Source organism: Oncorhynchus mykiss, chromosome 12 (genome assembly GCF_057628025.1).
Source record: "Oncorhynchus mykiss isolate SJ-2025 chromosome 12, ASM5762802v1, whole genome shotgun sequence".
NCBI lineage: Eukaryota > Metazoa > Chordata > Actinopteri > Salmoniformes > Salmonidae > Oncorhynchus > Oncorhynchus mykiss.
Window position 1 is genome coordinate 13,460,001 of NC_143033.1, and position 18,653 is coordinate 13,478,653.

The 18,653-nt window shown below is 43.1% G+C and overlaps 1 protein-coding gene across 2 annotated transcripts in view; it reads right to left on the reverse strand.

Moving 5' to 3' along the window:
- Positions 1–14,423, reverse strand: part of LOC110536786 (SH2 domain-containing protein 3C) — a 111,643-nt gene extending 97,220 nt beyond the window's left edge. Inside the window, exons 1-2 of one of the 2 annotated variants that reach the window (XM_036936941.2) lie at positions 13,979–14,423; positions 8,525–9,497 (exon numbers count right to left, since the gene is read on the reverse strand). In XM_036936941.2, the coding sequence (XP_036792836.2) occupies positions 8,525–9,497; positions 13,979–14,000 (995 nt within the window). In that variant the 5' untranslated portion in view covers positions 14,001–14,423. Of the gene's footprint in view, positions 1–1,641; positions 1,815–8,524; positions 9,498–13,978 lie in introns of those variants that run through there. The other variant, XM_036936944.2, reaches the window with a different exon arrangement.
- Positions 14,424–18,653: the final 4,230 nt, after the last annotated feature.

The window sequence follows — 18,653 nt, forward strand, 5'->3', positions numbered from 1 at the left end:
CTTTGACCTTGTTAACAAGCAGGTATTAGTGTTGGAATAACCAAACCCTTTTCCAACAGATATTATTGACAAATGTATTCCAGTGAGTTGTGTTATAAGGAATAGAACATAAAGACCTATTGTTCTGGGAGAGCAAGAAGAAACACATTTTTCCTAATGGCCACAACCCCATGTTTCCTCTCTCTCTCTCATACAGTGTCAATGACAGATAAACATGCATGAACACATGCATGCATACATACACACAGACAGACAGACAGAAAGACACCTACACCAAACAACCTGTGTGAAGCTACAGTCGCCACAATAAGGATTAGCCACAATAGTGTAATATTGTCTGTACTTCAAGGAGCAATAGAAAACGCATTACACACATATGAAGCCTTTATCTTGCTAGAAATGAACCTCCCAGAAAATACACCAGACGCTTCCATGCTCTAGTCACGAACTCTCATTGCTAAAAGGGTCATTTTATTGCATGATCCTTTTAGACAGAGACACAGAGAGACAGAGACAAAGACTGTCAATGAACACTTTTAGACAGAGACACAGAGAGACAGAGACACAGAGAGACAGAGACAAAGACTGTCAATGAACACTGTCAAATTTGGGAAAACTATTGCAAATGTAAATGGAGTGTTAAAGGCCAAATTTGAAGTTACTGTCTTGTAGTGAATGAAAACAGGGGTGAATATATGTTATTTATCATTTGTGATTAATACTAATCATGTGTACTGATACCAAATGAAAGATACAAAATCATTACACCAATCAATAAAATGTAATGTTATACAAATAATATATATAACGAGAAATTGCTGGCAATTTGATCATGACTCCTACTTCATTATATTAATGAGCTATTTATTTATTGTTCTTTACATTTTGCCAAATACGGCATGGAACATTGTTATGTTTTGTTAGGATGAAAATGTAATATGCAATGAAAGAAAAGTATAGAGATGTGCCATCGAGTGAAAATAGGATAACAGAGAACACATTTGTGTCATGAGTTTACATGTTGATATTTGGTTAGTGTGATATGTTGTATGTTGTATGTGTTGTAAATATATATATATATTCAACAATTGTTTACATTATAATTATATATATATATAATTATAATGTAAACAATTGTTGAATTCACAGTTCGCCTTCAAAATAAACGTCCACAATTGAAACTGATCCAAACGGAAACATTTGGACTGGATAATGGTCAACAAGTTTGGAATGTTGTTATATAACTTAAATAAATACAATAAGTAATTCATTTGACAATAAACTCATTTCTAATCCCATGTGGATTTATTAGACTGCATAATTGCGTTGGGGGCATCCATAATTATGCACATGTACAGCCTTATCTACGAAGAGTATGAAATGGGTATCAGCCTACTCAGTGACACCTACAGATTACAATTCCAAAGAGTTGACACAAATATTAGCGTCTTCGCTCTGAAACCACTGTGACATGAGCCACATTAGCTCACCAGTAAAACAAAACAAAAAGACACTTTATGAACACAGGTTGATTCTGTGTCTAGCCTAATGACCAAATAATGTATTCAACAGCCTTGCATTTAAATCACAGAAATGAGGCGATGTCATAGACTTCTAAAACAAATAAAGAGTTGTTCTCACCCAACCATGGTTCGCGAAGAGTTCAGCTGTACACGAATCAACTCCTAAACTTTCTCTTCCTCTTTTCCCCGGGAACTTTCTGCAAGTGATCGGCCGTTTAAATCGGGTTTGAATAGTGAACAGCGGATGTTCAAGACGACAGCACCCTTTAAATCGGGCGAGACTATACCAGAGAGGAAGAGACAGGCCCAACTCAGCAGAAAATCTGTCTCCCTCCAGCAGGTGGCGTCTTTTCGTTGTTTTGCCCACCAAGCAAGGAGTTTTTGTATGGAGTTCAATGAGAGTGTCGAATTTGGTCAACAAAAAAATGAATTTCTTATTTGCTACGTGAGGTTTATTTTATCTAATATACGTTTTGTAATGCTTAAGTTGTTACTGGTACACTGATATAAGTAGGATACTTGACATCCCGGCAACCTTGAGAAAAAAAGTTATATCGGAGTTGTCTAGAGATGGCTATGCATATTCATGATGAGGCTAGTAGCATATCATCTCTCTCCATTGAATGCAGGCGGTTGACGTCAACAACCCTGATCGAATATTCAAAAAAGGATCACCATTTTGTATTTAACCTTCATTTAACAGGCAATAAGTTAAGAAAAAAAGTATTATTTACAATGACAGCCTACGCCGGCCAAACCCAGACAACACTGGGCCAATTGTGCGCTGCCCTATTGGTCTGCCATTGTGCCAGTTGTTATACAGCCTGGATTTGAACCAGGGTGTCTGTAGTGACACCTCTAGCACTGAGATGCAGTGCCTTAGACCGCTGCACCACTCGGGAGCCCAATAATGAGATGTATCCCCCCAATCCAAACAAAGGATAGGCGGGAGCGAGACAGCACGCCGTGCTGCTTTGTGGACACTGACTCCCATTGTTTGGATAGAGAGACATGTAGCTGGTCAGTATATCCATCATCTTTGGCTATATGGACACGCCTGGTGTCCAAATTGATGATTTATGTCGCGCAGTTGAGAGTCGAGTGGAGACGAATGGATTCCGATGCATAAACGAACCAATGATATCCCCTTGAATGGATTTGGGTGAGTAAATGAACCAATGATATCGCTGTATTTAGTGAAGACGGAAGTTCAGAACTATAGACTTGGAATTGAAGCTGGCACCTCATCGCTGGGAGACATGGGTCCTGGATAACGAGAATCTTCATGGAGAAGCTGTAACAATAGAAGAGAAGCATGGAGAGGATAGAGATAGAAGATAAGCATGGAGAGGCCAGAGATAGAAGAGATGCATGGAGAGGCCAGAGATAGAAGAGAAGCATGGAGAGGCCAGAGATAGAAGAGAATCATGGAGAGGCCAGAGATAGAAGGGAAGCATGGAGGCCAGAGATAGAAGAGTAGCATGGAGAGGCCAGAGATAGAAGGGAAGCATGGAGAGACCAGAGATAGAAGAGAAGCATGGAGAGGATAGAGATAGAAGAGAAGCATGGAGAGGCCAGAGATAGAAGAGAAGCATGGAGGGGCCAGAGATAGAAGAGAAGCATGGAGAGGATAGAGATAGAAGGGAAGCATGGAGGCCAGAGATAGAAGAGAAGCATGGAGAGGCCAGAGATAGAAGAGAAGCATGGAGGCCAGAGATAGAAGAGAAGCATGGAGAGGATAGAGATAGAAGAGAAGCATGGAGAGGCCAGAGATAGAAGAGAAGCATGGAGGGGCCAGAGATAGAAGAGAAGCATGGAGAGGCCAGAGATAGAAGAGAAGCATGGAGGCCAGAGATAGAAGAGAAGCATGGAGAGGCCAGAGATAGAAGAGAAGCATGGAGAGGCCAGAGATAGAAGAGAAGCATGGAGAGGCCAGAGATAGAAGAGAAGCATGGAGAGGCCAGAGATAGAAGAGAAGCATGGAGGCCAGAGATAGAAGAGAAGCATGGAGAGGCCAGAGATAGAAGAGAAGCATGGAGAGGCCAGAGATAGAAGAGAAGCATGGAGAGGCCAGAGATAGAAGAGAAGCATGGAGAGGCCAGAGATAGAAGAGAAGCATGGAGAGGCCAGAGATAGAAGAGAAGCATGGAGAGGCCAGAGATAGAAGAGAAGCATGGAGAGGCCAGAGATAGAAGAGAAGCATGGAGAGGCCAGAGATAGAAGAGAAGCATGGAGAGGCCAGAGATTGAAGAGAAGCATGGAGAGGCCAGAGATTGAAGAGAAGCATGGAGAGGCCAGACTTGTAAATTGGGCTAAGGAACAGAAGTTCAGTTTTGGAGAAACACCATCAGTGCAAGCTCTGCAAGCAATACAGTGGATGAAGGCACAGCATGAGTGTGGTGAACGGATAGACGGTCTTATAGACAGTTAGGAAGAAGGAGAAGAGCCAAGTACAAACCGTATCCTGCTGTCTCTGATGGTTAGCAAATTTAACTTGACGAGAGTGATGATGAATGACCTGTGGTGGCAGGTGTGGTGAAGACCTCCGAGTCCGAGCTTCGCCCTGATGGTCATGCAAATGATGATTCGGGCCCAGTGGGAGTGACATTTTTGGAGAAAGTGGATCCATGCCTTTTTGGCTGATCCATATGTAGTCTCAGGCTGGGTGGAACATAAGTTGGGTACTGTTCAAATCGGAGAAGGTTCAAGTGGACTTCTGATGATTTTATGTTTATTAACCTTTATTTAAACAGAGGAACAACCTGAGACAGAGTCTCTTTTACAGTTGGGCCCTGTGATACAACAATAAAAACAACACAGCAATTAATAAGAATTTAAAACCAAACAAAATCAAAACATATATAAAGTACAAGATGGATATTAAAACGATTAAAATAAATAAACTGCTATAAGAAAAACACACGTTACAAAAAAATAATCACAGTTTATAATAAAAAGTTAATGTAATGTACATTTAAACTGTCTTAAAGGCACCAAAACATCTAACTGGCGTTCTCGCTGCAATTCATTCCATGAGTGTGGAGCATGATATTCAAATGCCGTTGTCACAGATCCCCCGTGCTGCTGCTCATTCTGTTCACCAGTTCCGGAGGTCTACGTCACTGGCTTCTAGGCTTCACTGAACGGGATTCATTATCATCAACCCCGGACTGTCTTGTCTGATTACACACACCTGGTTCCCATTTCCCCTGATCAGTATGTTATATTTGTGCCCTCTTTTCCCTCTGTCTTTGTCGGTTATTGTTCCCATGTCCGTTGGTGGTGTGAGTACCTATGCGTTGGTGCAGCTGTTATGCTGCGTGCTTTATATATACACGGCATCGTACCGTGTCGTTCAACGAGGTTTACCTTCGCTCTTTTGTTTGGGTTCAGCCCAGTGTTTTTGTATACATGTTTGTTTTGGGTGTATTATAAAACCTTATTGTGTGTTCCTGCGCCTGTCTCCAAATCCTTTATACCAGCGTGACAGCTGTTTTACCTAACTCCGAGTGCATCTCTAGCACTAGCATGTCCTGTGACCGAGTCTGATAAATACTGTTTGACCACTGGATTGTTGAGTTAAGATAATTAGGAAGTTTCTGTAAGACAGCTTTATAAACAAATATCAACCCGTGTCTGGTCCTTCTCAAAGTCAGCGAGTCCCAGCCAACTGAAGTGTACAAAAGGCAATGATGTGAAAAGCAAAAGTTTGCACCAGTAACAAAGCGCAACGCTGCATGATACACTGCATCTAATTTCTTCAGTACTGATGCTGATCCATGCTTATACAGTTGAAGTCAGAAGTTTACATACACCTTAGCCAAATACATTTAAACTCAGTTTTTCACAATTCCTGACATTTAATCCTAGTAAACGTTTCCTGTCTTAGGTCAGTCAGGATCACCACTTTATTTTAAGAATGTGAAATGTCAGAATAATAGTAGAGAGAATGATTTATTTCAGCTTTTATTTCTTTCATCACAATCCCAGTAGGTCAGAAGTTTACATACACTCAATTAACATTCGGTAGCATTGCCTTTAAATTGTTTAACTTGGGTCAAATGTTTTGGGTAGCCTTCCACAAGCTTCCCACAATAAGTTTTTGTGAATTTTGTCCCATTCCTCCTGGCAGAGCTGGTGTAACTGAGTCAGGTTTGTAAGGCCTCCTTGCTTGCACACACTTTTTCAGTTCTGCCCACACTTTTTCTATATGGTGGAGGTCAGGGCTTTGCGATAGCCACTCCAATACCTTGACTTTGTTGTCCTTAAGCTATTTTGCCACACCTTTGGAAGCATGCTTGGGGTCATTGTCCATTTGGAAGACCCATTTGCGACCAAGCTTTAACTTCCTGACTGACGTCTTGAGATGTTGCTTCAATATATCCACATAATTTTCATACCTCATGAATCCATCTATTTTGTGACCTGGACCAGTCCCTCCTGCAGAAAAGCACCCCACAACATGATGCTGCCACCCCCGTGCTTCATGGTTGGGATGGTGTTCTTCGGCCCTTTTTCCTCCAAACATAACGATGGTCATTACGGCCAAACAGTTCTATTTTTGTTTCATCAGACCAGAGGATATTTCTCCAAAAAGTATGATATTTGTCCCCCTGTGCAGTTGCAAACCATTGTCTGTCTTTTTTATGGCGGATTTGGAGCAGTGGCTTCTTCCTTGCTGAGCGGCCTTTCAGGTTATGTCAATATAGGACTCGTTTTACTGTGGATATAGATACTTTTGTACCTGTTTCCTCCAGCATCTTCACAAGGTCATTTGCTGTTGTTCTGGGATTGATCTGCTACCTTTCGCACTAAAGTACGTTCATCTCTAGGAGACAGAATGCGTCTCCATCCTGAGCGGTATGACGGCTGCGTGGTCCCATGGTGTTAAACTTGCGTATTATTGTTTGTACAGATGAATGTGGTACCTTCAGGTGTTTGGAAATTGCTCCCAAGGATGAACCAGACTTGTGGAGGTCTACAATTGTTTTTCTGAGGTCTTGCCTGATTTCTTTTGATTTTCCCATGATGTCAAGCAAAGAGGCACTGAGTTTGAAGGTAGGCCTTGAAATACATCCACAGGTACACCTCCAATTGACTCAAATGTTGTCAATTAGCCTATCAGAAGCTTCTAAAGCTATGACATCATTTTCTGGAATTTTCCAAGCTGTTTAAAGGCACAGTCAACTTAGTGTATGTTGTAAACTGACCCACTAGAATTGTGATACAGTGACTTATAAGTGAAATAATCAGTAAACAATTGTTGGACAAATTACTTGTGTCATGCACAAAGTAGATGTCCTAACCGACTTGCCGAAACTATAGTTTGTTAAGAAGAAATTTGTGGAGTGGTTGAAAAACGAGTTTTAATGACTCCAACCTAAGTGTATGTAAACTTCGGACTTCAACTGTATAAAACGTCCCCATAATCAAGCACTGACATAAAAGTGGCCTGTTCAATTTCCTTTCTGTGCTGTGATGACAGTCAAGATTTATTTCTATAAAAAAGTTTTAGAAGAGAGATTGTCATCTAACCAAATTCCAAGGTATTTATTGTTGGGAACATGTTCCAAAAGAGAACCATCATGGGTAGCAATGTTCACATTTCCCAGTTGTATGTGTTTCTTCTGTCCAGGTGGAGCAGGGAGATTCACGTCACGCGACTAGTGACAAGACCTGTGACTTGCTTTGCTCTCCGGAGCAGGGTGCCTTTGAAAGGAGTGGTTACTGGGGTGTCGTTAAGTGTTGAGGTGGAGGAACTGAAATTGAAAATTCCCTGTGTCTATGATGATGCCGTTTGGTGTGACGCAGACCCAGTGGTGAGCGAATTTGGTACTTTACATTTTTTGTGCTTTAGCTATCACCCTGGCCTGATAGTGTAGCCAATATCTTGCTACTTCCTCGTGGGGCAATAGTCGGGTGGGAGCGAAGGAGCGAATGCTCTGTGCTGTTGTGTTTTACCGGCTTGCAGCTTAATGTGTCTATGTTAATTAACGGTCAATTACTGTGAGACCAGCAGTTATTTGCTTGACAATCACCGGCTGATGACATTTCATGACTGCCAGAGCCCTAGGCATGTACCTCATGTACCTCGATGAACCAGTACCCCTGCAAATGGACTCTACTGGTACCTTGTGTATTATTGTTATTTTATTGTGTTACTATTCTATCTTGAGTTTATTTAGCAAATCTTTCTTAATAAAAAAAAAAAAACATTTGATTTAATATGTAATTAGTATACAAAGGACAGTTGGGCTAGGGCGGCACTAGGCTATTGGCAGGGCTAGAGGGTACAATAACACATTACACAAATGCCTTAAGGGATATACTCACATTTATAATTTGAACAGCTTTTTTGTTGGTAGAGTATTTAATTGTCTTAAAATATTGTTAAATGCATTTTTGTAAAGTAAGAAAACCTTTTGTTAATTTAGTTAATAAGTAGGTACAGTGCATTCGGAAAATATTCAGACCCCTTGACTTTTTCCAAGTCAGGCACACTATTTTCTTTTAAAGGCCAGGGGAGCTTACTTCTGACATTTTACAGTCTGTGACCTTCATAAACAAACTATGGTCATCAGTCTGTCTGCGCAGAGGCATCCACACAGAGGCATCCACACAGAGGCATCCACACAGAGGCATCCACACAGAGGCATCCACACAGAGGCATCCACACAGAGGCATCCACACAAAGGCATCCACACAGAGGCATCCACACAGAGGCATCCACACAGAGGCATCCACACAAAGGCATCCACACAGAGGCATCCACACAGAGGCACTGTACATCATTAGACACAGATCTTCAGGTTGGACTCCTTTAAGAATGGGCTAACTCAAATTAGTCATGCTTTCCCTCCCTCTCATAGAAGCTTCTATCTATGAGAAAGTAACCAATCAGGGATACTGATTGTGCTGAGCTGCATTACAAACAGTGGAGCAGTTTTATCACATCCCACAATGGCAGTTTTGGTTGAAATTCAAGAAATGTTTACTCTCACCTGTTCACAGGTTCACCAGGATGAGTTTCCCTCTGAAGGTCTCTTCCACTAGAACCACAGGAGGCCGTCTCAGGCAGGGAGCTGGAGTTACTGTCTGTCCCTAGTTTATCAGCTCTCTCCCTGGGGAAGCTCTCCTCACAATGCTGGGTGACCTGGGTCCCAGGCAGGGATTTCTTAGGAACCTTAGGGGTTGGAGATGGCTCTTCTGTCTGAATGTTCACCTGGCTCTGTGAGGACACTGAAACTGACTGACCAGGAACAGAAGGAAGATTCCTTCTGGCCCCACCAGTTGATGCTGTATCTGGAGATGGAACACCCTGATCAGTGGTGACTGTGTTTCCTTCAGGGACGTCATCACAGACAAGTGACGAGGTAGTAGAGGAGGAAGCAGACCCCACAGCCTGAGCTGACATTAGTTGACTTGTCTGTGGTTTTCCTTCCTCACAGTGAGCGTGTGGGTATTTGTGTTTACTTCTACTGAGTGATCCCCCTCTGGGGATGGGAGGCAGCCCCTGGGCCTGTTGGGTCTTTGGACCAGGACCAGCCTGGCTGGATAGAGGTGAGCGAGGCTCGTCCTGTCTGGTGCCAGGCTCGTCCTGTCTGGAGCCAGGCTTGCTAGATAGAGCTGTGAGAAGGGGAGAGCTACAGACATGGTCCCCTCCCGGCCGCTGGCTCTGACTCCTGCCCAGCCCCGCCCCCTTCTTGGTTCCTCCTTTCACAGAATTCCCACTCTTGTCTCTCTTCCTGAGGAGGAGGCGGGGCAAGGTGCCCATGTGGGTGTAGTTGTCGCTGGAGCGGGCGTAGCTGGAGGTGCGCGGACGAGTCATATCCATGTCGTCAACAGACGTCTCCGCGGCGTCGGGGGAGGATACCACATCCAGAGCTCTGCCCCCGTCAGACTTGGAGGGAGATTTGTCTGACGATGATCCACGACGAAAGGATAGGTTGGAGAGACTCCCAAACCACTTGAAACCTGTTGAGGGAGGGGGAGAGACAGACAGACAATGTGTCATACATTTACAGTAATACCCTGGTATTCTCTTAGTAATTTGTCTGTTCTCTTTTGTATAGTCTGTTTTGTTTAATTTTGTCACATAAACTGTTTTAAGTGTTCTAGAATGTTGAGTGTGTTCTAGAATGTTGAGTGTGTTCTAGAATGTTTGGAATGTAATGTATTGACCCCCTGGGCTGGGTTGTTGGATTGCAGGTGAAAGCCTGGTTATTTTTTATAGAACTCCAGCTGTTCAAAGTTAACAATGTAACATGGTCAGATTCAGAGTTGGTGTAAGATCCAGAACAGCCCCTCAGGGGAACAATATATAAACACTGGGCAGGAATGGAAACAACTTCTCTGAGGGGGTATGAGACAACTTATTTTTACAGGTTTTTTTGGACAGATATTTCCACACTGTGAGGTCGAAATAACTAACAATCTGAAATTGCGAATGTCCTTTTAGTGTAAGAGGAAAAAATTGGTGGAAATAATTACTGGAATTTCAGCCTGTTCAGGTGGGATGGAGTTTTTGGCCCACAGCATGACATCATAATCTGATATGATTATTCTGACCAATGAGCAGTCAACTTTAATTTGCATATGTAACCTTCTACTTTGAAGGGGTAAGCAGGGTAGGCTCTAGAGTCTACGATCCTATCTGCCATTCGGGGCTGTATATGTAAATATATTTACATTTGTATCAACACGCCCACATGATCAGACTGAGCATTACAATGGCAAAAGGAGGCTCAGGTAGGGAAATTATAAAACATATTTTCATGAAGTAAACATACACAGTGATTTATTAAACATACAGTGATGATTTAAAAATAACATTTTAAAGATTGCATGGGGGCTTTAAATTCAATTATTGAATATTGAGGACGATAATGTTTTAAGATAGAAGACCTATTTAGTTTGTAGGGAGCAGCAACAGTTGAGACTGAGTCAGTACTGATGACGATTATGCATTGGTGGTGGGGAATGCATGCCTAGTACAGTGCCTTCAGAAAGTATTCACACCAGTGGCAGTTCTGGGGAGGCAGTGAAGAAAGCGATACGACAACAGTAACGTCTAATGTAACTGGTCCCTCTAACAGTATAACTGGCCCCAGCTTGGCCCCCCCAGTTGAAATGGTCTAGAACCGCCACTGATTCACACCCCTTGCGTTTTCCACATTTCGTTGTGTTACAGCCTGCATTTCAAATGGATAATATTCTCTTTTTTTACTGGCCGACACACAATACCCCATAAAATGTCAAAGTGGAATCATGTTCATTTTTGGGGGATTCAACCCCTTTGTTATGGCAAGCCTAAATAAGTTAATGAGTAAGATTTGCATAACATGTCACATAAAAAGTAGCATGGACTCTGTGTGGAATAATAGTGTTTAACATGATTTTTGAATGACTACTTCTCTGTACCCAACACATACAAACAGCGTCAATACACGGCTAAGATCGAGTCGTACTACACCGGCTCTGACACTCGTCGGATGTGGCAGGGCTTGAAACTATTACAGACTACAAAGGGAAGCACAGCCGAGAGCTTCCCAATGACACGAGCCTACTGGACGAGCTAAACTACTTATATGCTCGCTTCGAGGCAAATAACCCTGAAACATGCATGAGAGCACCAGCTGTACCGGAAGACTGTGTGATGACGCACTCCGCAGCCAATGTGAGTAAGACCTTAAAACAGGTCAACATTTACAAGGCAGCAGGGCCAGACGGATTACCAGGATGTGTAATGCAAGCATGCACTGACCAATTAACAAGTGTCTTCATTGACATTTTCAATCTCTCCCCTGACGAGTCAATAATACCAATATCTTTTAAGCAGACCACCAAAGTGCCTGTGCCCAAGAACACTAAGGTGACCTGCCTAAATTAATACCGACCCATAGCACTTACGTCTGTAGACATGAAGTGCTTCGAAAGTCTGGTCATGGCTCACATCAACACCATCATCCCAGAAACCCTAGATCCACTCCAATTTGCATACCACCCCAACTGATCCACAGATGATGCAGTCTCTATTGCACTCCACACTGCCCTTTCCCACCTGGACAAAAGGAACACCTTTGTGAGAATGCTATTTATTGATTACAGCTCAGTGTGCAACACTGTAGTACCCTCAAAGCTCATCACTAAGCCAAGGACCCTGTGACTAAACATCTCCCTCTGCAACTGGATCCTGGACTTCCTGACGGGCCGCCCCCCAGGTGGTAAGGGTAGGTAACAACACATCCTCCATGCTGATCCTCAACACAGGGGCCCCTCAGGGGTGCGTGCTCAGCCCCCTCCTGTACTCCCTGTTCACTCATGACTGCACGACTCCAACACCATCATTAAATTTGCCGATGACACAACAGTGGTAGGCCTGATCACCGACAATGACGAGACAGCCTTTTAGAAGGAGGTCAGAGACCTGGCCATGTGGTGCCAGGACAACAACCTCTCCCTCAACATGGAAACTAGTTATTTCTGTGTTTCATTTTCAATACATTTACTAAAATTTCTAAAAACATGTTTTCTATTTGTCATTATGGGTTATTGTTTGTGGATGGGTGAGAAGAAAAGAAAAAACATATTTAATCGATTTTGAATTCAGGCTGAAACACAACAAAATGTGGAATAAGTCAAGGAGTGTGAAAACTCTCTGAAGGGACTGTATATGTTACACTGTATGCTCTTCTTATTGAGAAAAAAAAGGGAGGCTTTGCCTGCTTTTGGATACCTGTGATTTCAGAAAGGTAGGCTACAGTAGGCTACTAACTTTCACAGTAATAACCGTTGTTCTCTGAACTTTCTCTAGACTCTTGTGTTTCTGTCCAGACCATAACTGAGAAGACTGATAGTTACAGAACCAGCAGTGTTAAATATTAAACAGACATGGACAGAACAGGGCAGCCAGTGCTGTACTGTGAACAGGAGGATGAGAAAGAAACTACTGGGTTGGTCTTTACTTTGTCCTCAAAGAGGCACTGGCCACACAGTAAAGGATAATTTTGTACCATGACTTTTGCAACTGTGATATCTTACCTACTATCTCTCCTCTGTGACGTAAAGAGCACATTCAAAGAGGACCTGGTAACTGATGAAACTGAAGAGTTTCCTGTGTGTGCTGCTGCTGCAGTTGGTGTGTGTGTGTGTGTGTGTGTGTGTGTGTGTGTGTGTGTGTGTGTGTGTGTGTGTGTGTGCGTGCGTGCGTGCGTGCGTGCGTGCGTGCGTGCGTGCGTGCGTGCGGTATTTTCACACTTCCACCTTCTCTTCCCCTCAGTGAAGTACACAAATATACCTCATCAGAAATGTTCTCCATTAAACCTGGCTGAGGTATATGTCAGGACTTAGGACCAATAATAGCCTATCATATATAACCTATACGTTACAATGCAGTATATGATGTCTCTAGTGTTGAGTCACTACTACTTTTTTAAAACTTTTGTCTGTAGTCATCATGACGCATGTTATTGTAATGGTGTAGCTATAGCACCTCCTTGTAGCAGGCTAGATCAGGAGAAGCTATAGCACCTCCTTGTAGCAGGCTAGATCAGGAGAAGCTATAGCACCTCCTTGTAGCAGGCTAGATCAGGAGAAGCTATAGCACCTCCTTGTAGCAGGCTAGACCAGGAGAAGCTATAGCACCTCCTTGTAGCAGGCTAGACCAGGAGAAGCTATAGCACCTCCTTGTAGCAGGCTAGATCAGGAGAAGCTATAGCACATCCTTGTAGCAGGCTAGATCAGGAGAAGCTATAGCACCTCCTTGTAGCAGGCTAGATCAGGAGAAGCTATAGCATCTACTTGTAGCAGGCTAGATCAGGAGAAGCTATAGCACCTCCTTGTACCAGGCTAGATCAGGAGAAGCTATAGCACCTCCTTGTAAGCAGGCTAGATCAGGAGAAGCTATAGCACCTCCTTGTACCAGGCTAGATCAGGAGAAGCTATAGCACCTCCTTGTAAGCAGGCTAGATCAGGAGAAGCTATAGCACCTCCTTGTAGCAGGCTAGATCAGGAGAAGCTATAGCACCTCCTTGTAGCAGGCTAGATCAGGAGAAGCTATAGCACCTCCTTGTAGCAGGCTAGATCAGGAGAAGCTATAGCACCTCCTTGCAAGCAGGCTAGATCAGGAGAAGTGCATTTTTTAGCATGTCCCTATTCATTTATTTATCAGTGAGAAAGCCTTATCTAGGTCAGCCTAAAAGGATAGATGAAGACATAGACACTGTAGATATGTTGTCTATCTATACTGTCTATCGCTATACTTGCGTGAGACTAGTGAGAGGAATGGCAGGTGGCTCGTCAAACAACGCTGCTGTCCTGTCACCAACGTGACATAATCATAATAGAGGTACATTTAGTTTACGATAAACGTGAATTGTCACTTTACACACACACACAGACACACAGACACACACACACACTAAAGTGGTACTACACACACATCGTAGGCTACTCACTCAGTTTCCGTTTTCCGCTCATGTTGTGGATGTGGGGTGGTGGGATGATGTCCAACTTCAGGCTGACTGGCTGAGGGGGGAGACAGCTACTGACTGGCTGGGGGGGAAGATAGCTACTGACTGGAGATCTAGAGCTGGAACCAACCTCTCCTCTAGCCGACACAGTTCAGTTCCGCTCCACGGGGCAGATGCAGAGATGCATGCATTAGAAGCTAGCTGTGTAAACAGACCTCTGTGCTTCCTGTGTTGGGCAGTGGGGAGGAGGAGGTGATAGAGAGGTGAGAGAGGAGATGGAAACAGTAATAAGGCTATACAGAAGAAGTGCACCTGTGTGTGTGTGTGTGTGTGTGTGTGTGTGTGTGTGTGTGTGTGTGTGTGTGTGTGTGTGTGTGTGTGTGTGTGTGTGTGTGTGTGTGTCAATCATGTGTGTGTCAGTCGTGTGTGTGTCAATCGTGTGTGTGCCATTCTAAGGTACCGACAACCAGAATATAGCACTTCATGTGAGACCACCCTTAGACTGTTAGTGCTGCCTGCATGTGAGGCCTTCGCCCACAGACTGTTAGTGCTGCCTGCATGTGAGGCCTTCGCCCACAGACTGTTAGTGCTGCCTGCATGTGAGACCTTCGCCCACAGACTGTTAGTGCTGCCTGCATGTGAGACCTTCGCCCACAGACTGCTAGTGCTGCCTGCATGCGAGACCTTCGCCGCCAGACTGTTAGTGCTGCCTGCATGTGAGACCTTCGCCCACAGACTGTTAGTGCTGCCTGCATGTGAGACCTTCGCCGCCAGACTGTTAGTGCTGCCTGCATGTGAGACCTTCACCGCCAGACTGTTAGTGCTGCCTGCATGTGAGACCTTTGCCGCCAGACTGTTAGTGCTGCCTGCATGTGAGACCTTCGCCCACAGACTGCTAGTGCTGTCTGTATGATATGTTGCATTTCGTATGGTATGTATTAATTTGTGGATGTCCAGCACCCAATTCGTATAATACACGATATATGCAAAAGTATGTGGACACCCCCTTAAATTAGTGGATTTTGCTATTTCAGCTACACCCGTTGCTGACAGGTGGTCATAGATCTCGGAGGACCTGAGGACCATGCTTTACGACTACTTGGCCTGATGACTCCTGGCTGTCCCCAGTCCACTTAGTCGTGCTGCTGCTCCAGTTTCAACTGTTCCACCTGCGGGAGCCCAGACCTGTTCACTGGACGTGCTACCTTGTCCTGGCCGTCCATCTGTGTGTGTCTCTCTCTCTGTGTCTGTCTCTCTCTCTGTGTCTCTCTCTGTGTGTCTCTCTCTCTCTCTCTATATCTCTCTCTCTCTCTCTCTCTCTCTCTCTCTCTCTCTCTCTCTCTCTCTCTCTCTTTCTCAACGCTCGGTTATGAAAAGCCAACTGACATTTACTCCTGAGGTGCTGACCTGTTGCACCCTCTACAACCACTGTGATTATTATTTGACCCTGCTGGCCCAATACATGGTGCCAACTGTAAAGTTTGGTGGAGGATGAATAATGGTCTGGGGCTGTTTTTCATAGTTCGGACTAGGCCTCTAGGTTCCAGTGAAGGGAGACAGCATACAATAACATTTCTAGACTATTCTGTGCTTCCAAATTTGTTGCAATAGCTTGGTGAAGGCCCTTTGCTATTTCAGAATTACAATGCACCCGTGCACAAAGCGAGGTCCAATCAGAAATGGTTTGTTGAGATCGGTGTGGAAGAACTTTACTGGTCTGCACAAAGCCCTGACCTCAACCCCATCGAACACCTTTGGAATGAATTGGAACGCTGACTGTGAGCCAGGCCTAATCACCCAACATCAGTGCCAGACCTCACTAATGCTCTTGTGGCTGAATGGAAGCGAGTTCCCGCAGCAATGTTCCAACATCTAGTGGAAAGCCTTCCCAGAAGAGTGGAGGCTGTTATAGAAACATAAAGAGGGGACCAACTCCATATTAATGCCCATGATTTAGGAATGGGAAGTTCCACGAGCATGTGTCCACATAAGTTTCGAATTACAATTCGTATTATGTTAAGAATTTGCTAAATGTGTTATATGTTACAAATTCTAGCTTGGTGGCTAGGTGGCAAATGCTGGGCTAGGCTAGGGGTTAGGCTTAAGGATAGGGTTACGTTTAGGAGTTAGGTTAAAGGGTTAAGGTTAAGGTTAGGTGAAGGGTTAACTAAAGGGAAGAGTTAACAAACATGGTTTAGGGTTAGGGTTAAAGTTAGGGGAAGGGTAAACTAAAAGAGTTTAGGGTTAGGGGAAGGGTAAACTAAAAGAGTTTAGGGTTAGGGGAAGGGTTAACTAAAAGAGTTTAGGGTTAGGGGAAGGGTTAACTAAAAGAGTTAGGGGAAGGGTTACCTAAAAGGGTTTAGGGTTAGGGTTAAAGTTAGGGGAAGGGTAAACTAAAAGAGTTAGGGGAAGGGTTAACTAAAAGGGTTTAGGGTTAGGGTTAAAGTTAGGGAAAGGGTAAACTAAAAGAGTTAGGGGAAGGGTTAACTAACATGTTAAGTAGTTTTAAAGTAGCTAAAAAGTAGTAGGTAGTTGAAAAGTTTCTAAAGTTGCATCCTTTGGGTTGCTAGAGGTTTGCGTTATACGCCCACCCATCCACTACAACCAACCACTCTACTTTCATTTTGCCTTTAAGTATCCCTCTGTCTTATGTAACCATACCAAACGTAACATATCATACTAATTTGAGGGTCCCAGATTTACATGTACTATGTTACATCTAGTTCTCGAGACCAGGCTGGCATGTGAGACCTTTGCCGATAGACTGATGGTTAATAATGAGTGATCTATTAATGAAGCTAAAATCCCCAGCTGCCTATCAGATCTCTGGTCTGATGACTCTGAGCTGTAATTTTTTTCCTGGGAGTTTGGGACCACTAGTGAATTGTGGAGGGACCGTTTGTACACATACATGACAGCTACAGTATACTGTATCTGGTCCAAGGCCCATCAATCTGACACATGCAAATAGTTACATATTTCCATGCAAAAAGGATGTACTATGAACATTGTGTCCAATGGTATGAGGGACATTCCTGTACATGGCGTCTACTACAGTATACATTTTAAACATGCACATTTACCAAAACAAATAAAGTACGGTATTTGTTTAGGGCGTTTTGAAATCCCCCCTATGGAAATATGAAGCAACTATGCCAAATAAAGAGAAACATGTTGTGAAAGTTTTTAAGAGCTGAAGTGACACTAAGATGTCATATCTCACTTCCTGTTGGGTTTGACTGAGGGTGTGACTGTGACTTCCTCTGTGGTGGCTGCCTGGTGGTGTTATGAAAAACTGACGTGTGAAGAGCAAAGTAGCTGACCCAGATATACTACTGTAGATAGGCTACTGTTTCTTCTATGTGTATCTATCTTCTGTACCAACAATGTTCCCAAAATGGCTGCAGATATACCAAGCTGTCACGATCGTTATATAAATAATCGGACCAGGGCGCAGCGTGAGTAGAGTTCCACATATTTATTACGGTGAAACTTCAAAACAACAAAGAATTAACGAACGTGCAGTACGTAGTGCACATAGGCACTAAACAAAACAATATCCCACCACGCAGGTGGGAAAAGGGACACACTAAGTATGATCCCTAATTAGAGGCAACGATACACAGCTGCCTCCAATTGGGAACCATACTCACACACCAACATAGAACTATAATAACTAGAAAAGAAACCTAGTCACACTCTGACCTAGTACACCATAGAGAACCCAGGGTGTGACACAAGCAACATTTAATTGAACAAATTCATCAATTTAATCATCCACCAAATATGATATACTGTAAGCACTTTGTGACATCGCTGATATAAAAAGGGCTTTAGAAATACATTTGATGAATTAATTGATTGATTGACTGATTGATTGACTGATTGATTGATTGACTGATTGATTGATTGACTGACTGATTGATTTACTGATTGACTGATTGATTGACTGATTGATTGATTGACTGATTGATTGACTGATTGATTTACTGATTGATTGATTGAGTGATTGACTGATTGATGTATTGATTGACATATTGATTGACTGATTGATTGACTGATTGATTGACTGATTGATTGATTGACTGATTGACTGACTGATTGACTGATTGATTGACTGATTGATTGATTGACTGATTGACTGATTGATTGACTGATTGACTGATTGACTGATTGATTGACTGATTGACTGATTGGTTGACTGATTGATTGATTGACTGATTGACTGATTGACTGATTGATTGACTGATTGATTGACTGACTGACTGACTGATTGATTGATTGATTGATTGACTGATTGACTGATTGATTGACTGATTTATTGACTGATTGATTGATTGATTGATTGAGTCAGGACTTTACTTCATTTCTGATTTAGTTTCCTGCGTGTGCCTTCAGAATGTATTCATTCCTCTTGACTTATTCCACACGTTGTGTTACAGTTTGAATTCCAAATGGACTAAAATAAATAATAATCTCTCCCATCTACACCAAATACACCATAATGACAAAGTGAAAACAAGTTTTTGTAGACATTTTTGCATATTTACTGAAAATGAAATACAGAAATGTCTCATTGACATGAGTATTCACACCTGTGAGTCAATCATTTGTAGAAGCACCTTTGGCAGCGATTCTGGGTAAGACTCCAAGAGCTTCC